We start from the raw sequence: 13,752 nt of genomic DNA, 5'->3' as shown, positions 1-13,752 counted from the left end.
AAAATTCGTCTTTTTCCACCATGTCCTTGGGAACAAGGGTTATGTCGTAGGGGCTGAAGAGAGAGGCTTTTGTGGGCCGGTGGTGCCGTGTCGCCGGCCTCTGGTCGTAACAAAGTGGAGTGCGGCGTGCTGGCCGGATGCTAACTGCAGGCGGCAGAGCAGAAAGAAAGATTTCCTGAGACACTTGGCCGTATTTCTAGAACCAGTTTAAAAGCTTCACACAGAAACTAAGTTAACACTGGTATGTCTATGAGAGGGTCATGTCCAGAAAAAGCTTTCCCCTTCCAGCAGGGACTTTCAGAAAAAACATCTCCGTGCTCGTATTTCTCTGCCCCAGGAGGCTCTCCTGGAATCTAAGAGGCCATTTAGTGTCAGGTTCAGCCACGCTGGGCACTGCATAATGGAGACACTGTTAAGGCGTCATATATGTGAGGCTGGATCACCCACAATGGCTGGCAATGCCTTGATTCTTCAGAACAGGGCTCAGGTCTCTTTGCTTTGGCAAAAGTTGATCTCTGGACTGCCTGAAACCAGACACTCTGGGCGAAGCGCTTTTGGTGACTCTTCTGAAGAGAAACCACAAAAAGATCTGTCCTCTTGGTGCTCCATAAGCCAGGGGTGTCAGCCTTCACCAAAGAAAAAAGTGAGTTTGTCAGAATTGAGGTGTGATTTCCTGCTGACGAAGCCACCTGCCTCCACAGGGAAGTTCTGGGAGCATCAGCTCGGGCTTGGTCCCAAAGGCCACCTTTTTGCACATTGTGCCTTGGGTGGTGCCTCAAGCTTGTCTTTCCAAAAGTCGGCTCTCAGGAAGGAGCCAGGGACCTCACTCGGGGGGGCCTGGTGCACACCCAGGCTGCTTCTCGAAGCAGGCGCCCCTCTACCGAGACCTGCTCCGTGTGCTGGCCTGACCGGCAGCCGGGCCCTGACACAGGCCGGCGTCGGGCTCCAGGAGGGACCGTGTTTGTGCAGGAACGTGAGCCGCTGGGCTCGCTCCCTGGCCCAGGATTTTCCATTTTCTTATAGGCATATCTCTGTTTGAACGTCTGTGCTAGAGCCGACCACACTGCTAAGTTTGCACTTGCGTGACTTTTAGTAGGAATAAAGTGAAAGCTCATTTCCACAATGACATTGTTAAAAACACATGAATAAAATGGAGGCCACTTCGGTGAGTAGCGTCTAGTCCTTGACTTCCCTGCGGGAACAAGCTTAGCCTGCGACGCCTCATAAATAGGGGACCGTAGTCCCTTACACTCAGAGGGGACACGGGGCTGACGTGGGCTGCGCTCATCAGCCACACTGAAATCTTAAGCCTGGAGACTGAGTTTGGCGGAGAGCAGGGAGGGTAGGAACACTGGATTCCCTTCAGCTAGCGATGTACGTACTACGAAACAGTAAGAATTGTGTGGCTTATGGCTAGCAAGAGGCAGGAAACACTGGCGCAGTTCATTCATTTGTTCCGCAAATACTTACGGAGTGCTCACTCCGGGCCGGGCACCGCTCTGGGCGCTGGGACGTGTCAGAGAACACGAAGGTGTCTGCCCTTGCGGACCTGACGTTCGGGTGGGGAATGCGGTGAGCCACAATCGGGAACTGGCGATTGACTCGATCAGGTGGTCAGTGGAAACATAAGGAGCAGAGCAGAGGGAGGAGGCGAGGGGCAGGAGGAAGGGTGTGGGTGGGGAGGCTGGCCACCACGTTCCTGGGCCCGAGTGTTCCCTGGCACACGGTAACGATGCTCCATCATGGTATCGATCGCTGGCCCCGCCTGAGGCGGGCTCCGCGCTGGGCACGGGGGTGTTCGCCGGGCCCCTCGCTCACGCTGCACGGCTGCCCCGTTCTCAGACCTCTGAGCCAGAGCCGAGACCTCAGTTCTTGGCTTTGGCTTCTCCACCGTCATTATTTGTCTTTGGAGCAGGAATTTCTCCAAAAACACTGGTTTTAATGTAAACTTTACACTGAGTAGATGTCCCCTGGCACCCCAGAGCCCACAGAAGGCATTTGTTAAACTCCGTAGCAAGCGGCCCAGGCTGTCCTCTGGGGATTCAGGTGCCAGTGGGGGCGTTTTCCATGCGAAGGTCTGGGACCGCGAAGGCCCGGGGGGCAGGGGGGTGGGGGCCTGTGGTCCTGTGACTCTGACTCCACGCTCTGCTCCGACGTGGGCGGAAGGCGCCGGCCTACGGCACCGCCCGCCACCGCTTATGGCTCTTTTCACTGCACGGTGAGAACGCAGTTCCGGCTGATTGCCGGGTGGCCCTTCTTTTTCTGGCACTTGCTGTTTCACCCACGGGAGGCGCCGAGGGTTGGTTGGGACTTCCAAAGTCCCTTCAGCCAGGCTTCTGCCACGAGACAGGCCTGTGGGAGAACTGCCCCAAGCAGCCCTGCGTCCCTCCTCAGGCCCCGGGCACCACAGACAAGGCAGGGCTGCCACGCCACCGCTGTCATGGGGCACCAGCCTCAAACCAGGCCTGGCTCCTTGGAGTCACAGAAGGAGCCAGTGACCACCCCCCCGCTGTCGGGAGAGGGAGCCCATTCGTGCCTTCTGTGACTTTTGCACGCCTGCCCTGTCCCTGGCGCTAGAATAAAAGGAAGAAAATGCTAACTACAGCCATGGCCATAATTTGGGCTTTAAATAGAGTGGTTCCTCTGAATGGTTACAAGATAGCTTTCAGATAGGACTGAAGCCGTCAGTAGACTAGTGATTGAAAGTAGAAAAATTCTGTAGAAAAATCTGAGACAGAGATTTTATCGGTGCAGTAAGTCAGAAGTCAAGTCGGAACTTCAGTTGACATGTACTGATTTCTGGAACTTAGTGTATTTTTTTTTTCCTTTTTGCTTGAATTTGTCACTATCAATTCCACTTTCTGTTCTGTTCCCAGTAGAGTGATCCATCTCCCACACCACCACAAGCTCATTCTTCACCACACCTGTTTTCCTGGTGTCACTGCGTGCCCTAAACCTCTTTCCACTGCCTGGAACCCCAAGGTCACAAAGCTTGCTGAGCTGCCATCAACACAACCGCGAACATGTCTCTGCTCTCCCCACCACCCCGCCCCCGCCCCCGCCTCCTTCCACATCTCTCCCGTCAGCCAGCTCCACCCGTGCCGTCCCTCGAGGTCACCTTGACATCTCGCCACCTGCCTCTGCCTTGTCCTGCCTGCCTTGCTCACCCCACCTCTCCGGAGAGCGCTCCCTCAAGTCACACAGCCCCCAGGTGGCCTCTCCGGCCGGTGCCACTCCCCTTTCCCTCCCTAACCTCCAGCAGCCCTTAGGTCTCCCCAGGTGAGCCGCATCTGCTCCATCTCAGCTCCTTATCCACATGCAAGGACAGAGAGCCCCTTTCCTGTCATTCCACGTCCACTCTGCGGCCAAGCACACGGTGGAGTGCCCAGGTGGGTCCCAGGTAAATTACTGGAGGCCTAACCGACAGCCTCCTCCCGCTCAAAGAAAACTTTTTGCTGAATCTCACCTTTGCTTTAGCTGATGCCAACATTGCACACAGCCCGCAGAAGATGCCCATCAGAGCTTTCGACCTCATTCCAAGCTTGTACACAAGTTGGTTTTTCATTTGTGTGCTTTGCTCTTTAAGCAAGGAAAGGACTCTATTTACAGGAGAAATTGTGAAAGAAAAAAAAAAAGTCAAAAATAAAAGCAGACGTCTTAAAGGCATTGAGCTTGGTCTCTCTCTTCCGTCCCCGCCCTGCCCTTCTCCCCATCCACACCCCCTCACTTTCTGTTTTGCTTTGCCTGCCAGTTGCTAAAGACTGTAATTTCAAAACTGAACTGACTTTTCCAGAGGCATGAGGAATGTGCGTCTGCACGTGGGTTTTTCCACAGAAAACTGTCTTTGCTGCTGGTTCTTTGTAGCCAGAAACAACAAGACCAGACAATGGGCCGAGTCCCTCCATCCTCCCAGGTCGTGTCCTGGTTTGTCTGAGGGGCTCCGAAGGGGTCGGAGGGAACGGTTTGCATTTCCCCGTCCGGCTGTTGTTTGATGAGGTTTGCACTCCATTTGTTCGGATTGTTTTTATGGTTTCTTTGTTGTTCATGGAAAGACTTTGAAAGTCATAATTCTGCATCCTTAAGCTCTTCTGCTGTTCCTGCTCTACGTCTCAACGGGACTCACACCACCAGAAAGGAAATGAGTGAAGTTTCCAGCCACTTAGTTGAGCAATCTCTGAACACGGTTAGGGAGGCATGTGGATCTTTCAAGAAAGAGGGGGGAGCACAAAGGTTTAAGTCCGCGCAGCGTTCTCAGGACAGGCCGGGAGCACACCTTGCGCCCTTTCCAGGCAGAAGCGTGTCTCCCCCCGCCCCTTTCTAGTTACACCTCCGGCCCCTTCCCCTTCTCTGTGGCCGTCGGGCCCAGCCCGTGTCACTACCGGGGAAGTCTGAGAGCCCCGAGAGGCTGGGACATGCTGGCTGCTCTGAGACAGCGTCCCACCCCCCGGCGTGCTCAAAGCGGGGCTGGGGGGGCCCCCAGGAAGGATTTTGCTTCACAGCTGTGGACAGTTTTTTCTTTCTAACCTTGTGTTAGTTTATATTTGTAGAAAGCTTCATCAGGTGCTGTATATATGTTATCTCATTTAATCATTACCACAACCCCATAAGGTAAATGATTCATGGCAATTTTTATTTCCATATTAAAAAAAATTGAGACCCGAAGGAGTCCTAGGATTCGTCCAGAGTCTCAGGACAAACAGTGGCGGGGACAGGACTTGAACCAATCCTTTGACTTCAAATTCAGGCTCTTCCCATCTCCTCTGCTCCTGAGACTGAGACCTTCTCAAAGTCAGGCTACTGCTCCATCGCACCCCCGCCCCCCAGGGAAGAGTGCACTCCTGGAGCTTAGTGATGCTTACGAAGTCGTTGCTGAATTAAATCTAACCTCTCCTGATCACCGGGAGATAATCCTCACCGACCTTGCTGAAAGCGGCGATGCTAACGCACCTACTTGTTGTTTCTCGCTAGACCCTTCTTACGACTCGGTCAGGAGAGGAGCATGGAGCAACAACATGAATTCCGGCCTCAACAAAAGTAAGTGACCATCGTTCCAGTCTTTGGGAGGAGACGCGTTCCTGAGGACTGGGGTCGAGGGCAGGGCGATGAGATGAAGGCGGACAGGAGCAAGCATCTCTTTCCCTCCTTTGTGAGCAGACATCAACATTAGTTGCCAATTTAGGGCCTGTCTGTGATACCCACCCCTCGAAGAATGGCACGGGATTTTCACGTAGACCTTCGAGTTTTGTCTCATCGCACTTGGTTTAGAGTTTTTGAAGGCTGAAGGTTTCTTGGGACAAGGTTCTGTATGAATGAAAGGTCACTGGATTGGAGTCTGTTATTTAAGGCAGCACAGTGACCCGCTCTGACCTGGCCCCTCTGACTGTTGAGGCTCAGTCCTGCCAGTCCCTTGTCCCCATTCCAGGAGAGACTGGGATGGAGACAGCCTGATGAGGAGAAGGTAGGGGTTGGAGACACCAGGTTGCCCACCGAGGGGCGAGGTGATGCTGCGTTCAAGTCTACCCAGTGTCTCCTATTAAGGGAATAAGGAATGACTCATGGACTCCGGACCAGCATGTGTCAGTCTTGCTGCCTCCAGGAAGTAAAATATGCACATGAATGATGAAAGGAAGTACTTCAAGAAAGAGATCGGGATTACAAATTCATGCCCAAGTAATAACCAGGATCACTTTCAATTTTAGTATTAATTGTTTACTTTGCACACAGCGCTGTGCACTATGGAATTAACCCAGACGGATCAGACATGGAACAGCCTCGAAAGCAGGGGAGGGAAACCACGCACACGAGTAACTCTTCTCATCTGGGTGGTGCCAAGGGAGGCTTTGTGGACCTGGCAGCATTTGGGCTAGCTCTGGAAGGAGAGGCAAGGATCTGGGCCCGTGGAGATAGGAGGACAGACACTTGCGCTAGAGCAGGGGCTGGGGGAGGACATCAAGCTTGGCCTGTCTGCAGTCAGTGAGGACCCCAGTTTCCTGGAGTCCAGGATGTGTGATGGAAAAAAAGTCTGGAAAGGCATGAAAGGGGCTGGGAATGATGCTATGAAGACAGACCTTAATTCTTGAGACAAGAAGGAGTCACTAAGGTTTTTGAATGGAGGAGTGCATGATGGGTCAGGGGGAAGATAGAAGAGTGGGGACAACAGCTGTCAGACCTCGAGAGAAGCCATGCGCACCTACAAGGCAGAAACAGTGACAGGGAAGGAAGGGAGGTGTGGGAGGTACTCGATAACATGGAGGAGAGCTCACAAAACCCGGGACACGGGAAGCAGGTGACATTTGCTCAAATGTCATCTTCTCATTATGTTACCTCTCTAAATTTCCTATTTAAAAATGAAATCCACAGCCCCAATACCATCAGATAATTTGTACTATTGATTTACTTTTTAAAAATTTGCTTATCATTGTCTTCCCCATTAAAATGTAAGTTCTACCAGGAACTCCTTGTTCATTGCTGAGTCTCCAGCATGAAGAACAGAACCGGCACCGTGGGCTCTGGATAAATAGTTATAAAATAAAATGAATACATGAGTCAGTGGCAGGTGGGTGAATGAATGAATGAGAAAGCACTTTTGTCCTCCTTTTGGAAGGTGTTTGTCGAGGTGTTTCTCTCCCCTCGTGGAGAATGGCCCCACCTACTGTGTTTTTTCCTCTCGTCACAGGTCCCCCGCTCGGAGGAGCACAGACGATAAGTAAGAACACGGAACAACGGCCCCAGCCAGGTACCTGTCCAGGACGTGCACTTTCGCCTTTGCGTCCCACGCAGCTGCTGATTCCACATGGGCAACTGGGAGAGGATTTAAATAATATATCACATATGTTGTCTCTTTTTTCTCTCAAAGAGTCTATATTTGACTCTCTGTAATAGATCTGTGAATGAAGTAACAAGTACTGAAATCAGGTAGAGACTTGTTAAATATCAGAGGTGAAAGAAACTTAAAGATTAAATATTCCAGTGCTCTATTTTGTAAAATAAAGAAACTGAGGCCCAGAGAGGTCAAGTGATTTGCTAAAAGCCACACAGCTGAAGAGAACTAGACCTGTGGCCCCAGGCTCCCAAATTCCTATCCAAGCCTTTTATGCTTCACCAAACCTTACTTTCAAAAATATGCCCATCCTGTGTTGGGTCAACTCAACAATTAAGGCAGAGGAATTTTTAAAGCCATGGACTTGGAGAGTTAATATTGCAGCAGAACTTAGAGACTTCTGAGTCCGGAACACCTACACCTTGTATCACATCTTGGTCCTCTGCCTGCTTCACCTCTGCTCCTGGCAAAACAGGGGGTTGACTACCTAGCTGGGCTCAGTTCCACTGTCTGAGCCCAAGTCTCCCAGCTGGAGCTTCCGCTCAAGCTTCCTCCTTTGCCCCGTGCAGAAGTCGTCCTCCTGCTCTGTACAATGGCCCTGTGTCCGTCTGCAGACAGTTGCAGCGCCCACGCCCCCGGTCCACTCTGTCTGCTTATGTGGCACAGCTGGGACCAAGCTCTGAACAAGCCATTGGCTTCGGGATGGGCCAACACTTCTCCATCTTTCTCGAAGGTTTTCTCCGAGAGAAAATCAACCTACATTTTACCGGGAGGGCTAAGAAAAAACTTGCTGACTGTGAAATACAAGTCAGATGTAGAGAGTTTTAAAGGATCTTCAACAACAAAATTAGGCATCACCTGCCAAAAATATTTTAGTTACCATGCTAAAAGTGGGGCTGAGAAAGGACGGACAAAATGGCCTTAAGGTCGCTTGAAACTAATTTGTGGTTCTAAATAGAAACCAAAAACTCGTATTGATTTTTTAAAAATTGCAATTATAATTGTAAAAATTGGAATCATACAAAAGATGTGACGACAGTACGGCTAAGTTGAGATCCAGCTTTCTACCATGATTTCAACTAAAAAAAAAAAAAAAAAAAAGACAAATTTCACCTAAACCAATATTGCCAAGGTTTTTTTATGGCTAAATAATCACATGAGTTTTAAGTAAATCAAGATTTTAAGAATAGTCGTTTTACAGCTAAAATACAAATTCTGGTTAGTATTGACATGTCTAAGTTTAAAATCACAGAGTTATACTAGAAGGGAACTGAGGAAGTCGGTAGCCAAACCCATTCATTTTGCAGATGAGAAAACTGATACCCAGAAACTGTCCAACAAGTTACTTGTTTATAACGTTGCTGGGGCTAGAACCCAGGCTGCGTGGTTTCCAGGCGTGTGTTTTTTATGCTACGTCAGAGATTTGTACTCTTGTCAGTATTAGGGAGAACTAAGACCAGAAACCATGAGACCTTCCTTAAGCCATCCGTCCACTTACTTGTTGTATGATTGAATATTAGACAGCGGCTTTCCAAATGTTTTCTTATTTTCTTTTGGGTAATGATAGCATAATCTACAAATTTTAGACCCCAAATATGAAAAAGTGATGATGTAACTATTCCACACTTTTTCTGTAATTATTGAAATTAAAGCCATAACTGTTAGGACCTTTGAGTTCTGCAAATTAAAAGCGGCAAAGTTTTCTGAAATCAGTCTTCTCAATGATATTGCAATAAAAGTATAAGCCCTTTGGGTTTTCTTATTGTTGATGCTATTGTTATATTTTTAATAACACTGAAGCCAATTTCCTTTTTTGTTTCCCTAGATCCGTATCAGATCCTGGGCCCGACCAGCAGTCGCCTAGCCAACCCTGGTGAGTTTACCCGGCCTGCAAGCCTTTCTTTCCAGCATGTAGCTTTGCGAGGCCACAGAGACCTCTGTCCTGAGTCCAGACACCTGCCGGGGGAGTCGCACATACTCTTCCTTGAAATGTTCAAGACCTGCTTGTGTAGCACGCAAACGAGCGCTCAGGGCTGGTCCCTGGTGCGGTGTCCCTCGGTGAGGATGCGCTGGCATGCAACAGCGCTGCGTACCTGCACTGAGGCGCAGATTGGTGACAAACGGCACAGGTGGAAGTCCCAGTAGGGAAAGACGGAAAAAAGAAAAGGAAACAACTCCAGTGAGCTCAGTTATCTCCCCACGCGAGGCACAGGCAAATAAATATTCTAAAAATGCTTGTTCTTGATTTTAGAAAGTAGGGCAGAGTTTTCTGGCCTTATAAAAGAGGTGAATTCCACATAGAGTAATTTGACAATGTATTGTAAGGATTTATTTTTAAAAATAACTCTCAAGTGAGCTCTTCTAAATGAAGACCACTGGGGTTGCGAGCTGCGAGGCCTTTGCAAGAGTGAGGCCCACCCGTCCTCCCGTCCCGGGGAACGAAGTGCCGCCAGTGTCTCCCTGCCCCTCCGCCCCGTTCCTTAGCGCCCGACCATTCCCGCCCAGAGGAAAAAGAAGCCACCCGGCATCTTCTCCTGTTATTTTTCTCTCTGCCCAAGTTCTCTGTAGAGCTTAGAGCTGAGAACCAAACTCAAGGGCTCTGCCAAGGAATGAGCCAGGTCCAGCCAACCTAAAGCTCAGGACGCGCCTTCTCCCGGTGACTCTGACAGCTGTTTCATGACCCAGAGATGAGACAGTGATGTGGGCCTTTATAGAAGAGATTCAAAAATCTTGCCCCAAGGGGTAGGGGTTGGGGGGCTCACCCAAGATCGCCCAGCTCATTCTGGGCAAACCCAGCGCTTCATCACCCACATTCTGTTCACCAGGCCTTGGGGCAAGTTGTCTTAAGACCTAACCTTGCTCATTACGCCCATCTCAGCGGCAAGCAGAAAAGCAAACCAACAGTGATCAGAAGGGGCTGTCAAGTCCATCGAACGTGAAAGGAAACACATTTGTGAGGGTTTCTCACAAAGAATGAGGAGCCCCCGCAGTTAGGGACCTGGGTTCTGCCTTCTCCAGGCTGAGATAACTCTGTTCTCTCCTGTTTGCCTCCCGCCTGCAGGCAGCGGGCAGATCCAGCTGTGGCAATTCCTCCTGGAGCTGCTCTCGGACAGTGCCAACGCCAGCTGTATCACCTGGGAGGGGACCAACGGGGAGTTCAAAATGACGGACCCCGATGAGGTGGCCAGGCGCTGGGGGGAGCGGAAAAGCAAGCCCAACATGAATTATGACAAGCTGAGCCGGGCCCTCCGATATTACTACGATAAAAACATTATGACCAAAGTGCATGGCAAAAGGTATGCCTACAAATTTGACTTCCACGGCATTGCCCAGGCTCTGCAGCCACACCCGACCGAGCCGTCCATGTACAAGTACCCTTCTGATATCTCCTACATGCCTTCCTACCACGCCCACCAACAGAAGGTGAACTTTGTCCCTCCCCACCCATCCTCCATGCCTGTCACTTCTTCCAGCTTCTTTGGAGCGGCGTCCCAATACTGGACCTCCCCCACTGGTGGAATCTACCCCAACCCCAATGTCCCCCGCCATCCTAACACCCACGTGCCTTCACACTTAGGCAGCTACTACTAGAAGCTTCACCATCGGTGGCCTTCCAGCCAAAGCCCTGTCCCTCACACTTCCTGGATACTTTGGACTCTAAAGGACATGTGTGGCCTTGAAGAAGAAACAAAACTGGATGTTCTTCCTCGTTGGATAGAACCTTTGTATTTGTTCTTTAAAAACAATTTTTGTCATGTTGGTAACTTTTTGCTTCCTCTACCTGAACCAAGAAATGGGCCAGTATGCCAGTGTGTGTTCTCAATCGCCTATCATCTTGTGAGTTGAATATTTAGATTACTGGAATGGTTATGTCATGGTTCTGAGCAAGAAGCTATACATTTTCTGTATGTTTTTATGACCTAAGCAGTTTCTCATCAACACACGGGTCTTATCATTGTAGGGTTCATGGACTTAACCAGTCATGTTCTGGTTTGAGACTTATTGAAAATAGAGTCAAGAAGCTTATAATCTTATTTTAGAAGGACCTAATTCAGTGGATGGCAACTGGAACATTGGTTGTAAGGCCAGTGAAGTTTTCACCCAACTGGAATTTAAAAGAAAGAACGTTTGTGAGTATTTAAGAAGCCGTGGGCATTGCAAAACGCCCCTCCGTGGGCAGGATGCCCGCGGCTGACCATTCTGTCTAGAAGTAGTCAAGATATAAACTAAGAAATTTTAATGCAAATACAGACATTCCTGAAAGACAGAGAATTAAATAACTTTTTTTTTAAATGATGACAGTGGGTCCCAGAACTTAGAAAAGTCATAGGGATTTCTAGACTCAGACAGATTCGCAAACGCTGTGCGTTTGTCAGGCCATGAGACCAGGGTCAACCAATCAGAAGGCAACTTACTGTATAAATTATGCAGAGTTATTTTCCTATATCTCACAGTATTGAAAGTAAATAAGTAAAAAATTAAAAAGAATAAATAAACGAGTTGACCTCGGTCACAAATGCAATTTTACTATCAAATCAGTCGTTGTTATTTTTTTAAATGTAATTTGTACATCTTTTGTCAATCTGTACATTTGGGCTGTTTGTACGTTTTTATAGCTGGTTTTTAAAAAGCATAATGTGACTATTGCTGAAAAGAAAACAGGGCGTTTAAGTCACTGACTTACAAGAAAGAGAAGCACTGGTACAGTTATTTAACAGGCGTGCAAAAGCAAGGAAAGGCAAACCATTTAAATCTTTAATGCTTCGGAAATGTTTGTAAATAACAGTACTGCAATAATCATAACTCTGAAAAGAAAAGAACCAAACTTTCCCTTGTGGAGACGAGGGATTTTCCTGCTCTATATATGCAATATATTTTTTAGACATTAAAATATATATAATTTTGCAGGTAATCGTTGACTTTTTTAACTATATGAAGTGTTAAGCTGACAACTGTCAATGAAGACTATGTTGTAAAATAATTTGACTAAATAAATTGTGCCTTCTTCTCTCAGAACTGAGGATGTTTCTTATTTACCCCTCATTAAGTCAAAGGATTTTCCCGGGGAAGTTTTCTATTTACCTCTTGCACCATCGAGAAGTTTTCAAATGTACATACTGCAGCACAGCGGAAGGTACAAAATCAATGTGGTTTTTCATTGCTGTTGACGATGTTTGCAGTGATTTTTTTTTAATGTTATTTAAATCTTCCTCCAGCCGAAAAGGGTTTGATAAAATGACAGCCAAGGCCACAGACAATCTGTGTCCGAGGATCACAGCAAAGCAAACGGTCCATCCAGACTTGGCCAAGACACTTAACCCTGCTGCCTCCCCCAAGTGCTTCAGACCCAGGTGGCCGACCTGACACCAACAGAGAATGAGCCCTGCTGCCTTCGGGTCCCAGGCCAGAATTTTATGGCCCGTGCAGACTTTAGGGTCTTTTTTTCTTCCCGAGGAAGAAACTTGCCTCAAATTGCTTCACTGTTAGGTAGCTTGTTTTCATTTCCTCTATTTTACAATGAAAAGGAATGAGACCTGGGAAGCCCTTGATGTCTGTTGCAGGGAATTAGACTCACAGCACTGCTAACCCTGTAACCTTTCCAGGGTAACACTGAGTAAGTACCTTTTAGACAACGTGTCTACCTAGATAAAATGAGATGTGTTCCAGAACATTGGTCTCCAGTGTTTTTTAATCTTACACACTACCATTAAAAAAATGTGTTAAGCACATATTCTCAGTCTATGCACATTGATTTAAAAATCATATACATAAACTGTTACATCATTTATATTATAAAACAAACAAAAATAGAAAAATTTAAAGGATGACATAAAGCTAAATTGAAACTGAAATTTTAATGTTTTTTTCTCCTGTTTTCTTTATATTGTATATCCCTTGCTGTTAACAGTCAAAACAAAAAAGTTAGTCTTTAGTAAAATAAGTGTGTGTATATGTATCCATGTATGGGTTTTCTAGTGACTTCTAAGAGAGGAGAAGATAAAAGCGTGGTATTAATGGCCCAAGCAGAGAGAGAGAAATGAGGAAGGCCAGGTATGTTCCAGAACAGTCCAGCTGGTGTCTAGCCAGCTGCAAATCTCTGTCTCAGCCACGCAGTGTCCACATCAGCTTTGCCATCGAGAGCGCTCGCTAGGGGAAACGGAGGCGCGTTCCTGACGGCCGGGAGGGCTCAGGCCATCGGGCACTCCCCCTCTGAGAGGTTTTCTGTACGTGTCATATTCAAACACTGGCCTAGGTTCATCACCTCTACAAAGTCTCAGAACTTTAGCCAAATGTGCCCCCAGAATGTGTTCCCAGTGACTTTTTCTGGTCTCACAAGCCAGTCCGCTCACTGACAGGGCTGGGCCACCGTTTTCTCCTCAGGAGCGTCCGTACGAAGGCAGGCCTGGCATTCAGTCCCCTGCCATGCCCAGGCTGAAAGTTTACTGGCTGGCCCAAGGGCGCCGCTGACCAGTCGCAGAGGACAAACCGGCTCTTTCCCCTGCTGGCTGCTAGTGCAGCTCTGTCCCCGTGGCCGTCCTGGGTCCGTGCCAGGGGGTCTCGCAGTCTAGCGGGCAGCGCGGGCCTGGGAGCAGCTCCGACGGAAACTGTTCCTGGGGAGACTGGGTGGCTTATAAAACAAACTTATTTCTCACGGTTCTGGAGGCTGGAAGTCCAGGATCAAGGTGCCAGCAGATTTGGTGTCTGGTGAGGGCGGCTTCCTGGTTCACAGAGGGTGCCTTTCCACTGTGTCCTCACACCGTGAAAGGGCCAAGGTGTTCCCTGGGGTCTCCCGCGTCAGAGCAGTGATCCCATTCAAGAGGGCTCTGCCCATGTGACCTAATAACCTCCCAAAGGCCCCAGCTCCAAATGCCCTCAATTGGAGGTTAGGTTTCAACACACATGATTCTGGGAGGGGGACAGACACAAACATT

General features: G+C 48.6%; 1 protein-coding gene across 4 annotated transcripts in view; it reads left to right on the top strand.

The window, feature by feature from the left end:
- Positions 1-12,677, top strand: part of FLI1 (Fli-1 proto-oncogene, ETS transcription factor) — a 115,951-nt gene extending 103,274 nt beyond the window's left edge. For 3 of the 4 annotated variants that reach the window (XM_069468643.1, XM_069468640.1, XM_069468641.1), the window contains 4 exons: positions 4,969-5,034; positions 6,677-6,736; positions 8,646-8,693; positions 9,882-12,677. In XM_069468643.1, the coding sequence (XP_069324744.1) occupies positions 4,969-5,034; positions 6,677-6,736; positions 8,646-8,693; positions 9,882-10,411 (704 nt within the window). In that variant the 3' untranslated portion in view covers positions 10,412-12,677. The remainder of the gene's footprint in view (positions 1-4,968; positions 5,035-6,676; positions 6,737-8,645; positions 8,694-9,881) is intronic. The other variant, XM_069468642.1, reaches the window with a different exon arrangement.
- Positions 12,678-13,752: the final 1,075 nt, after the last annotated feature.

Source organism: Eulemur rufifrons, chromosome 6 (genome assembly GCF_041146395.1).
Source record: "Eulemur rufifrons isolate Redbay chromosome 6, OSU_ERuf_1, whole genome shotgun sequence".
NCBI lineage: Eukaryota > Metazoa > Chordata > Mammalia > Primates > Lemuridae > Eulemur > Eulemur rufifrons.
This window is presented reverse-complemented; position numbering and strand designations above follow the sequence as displayed.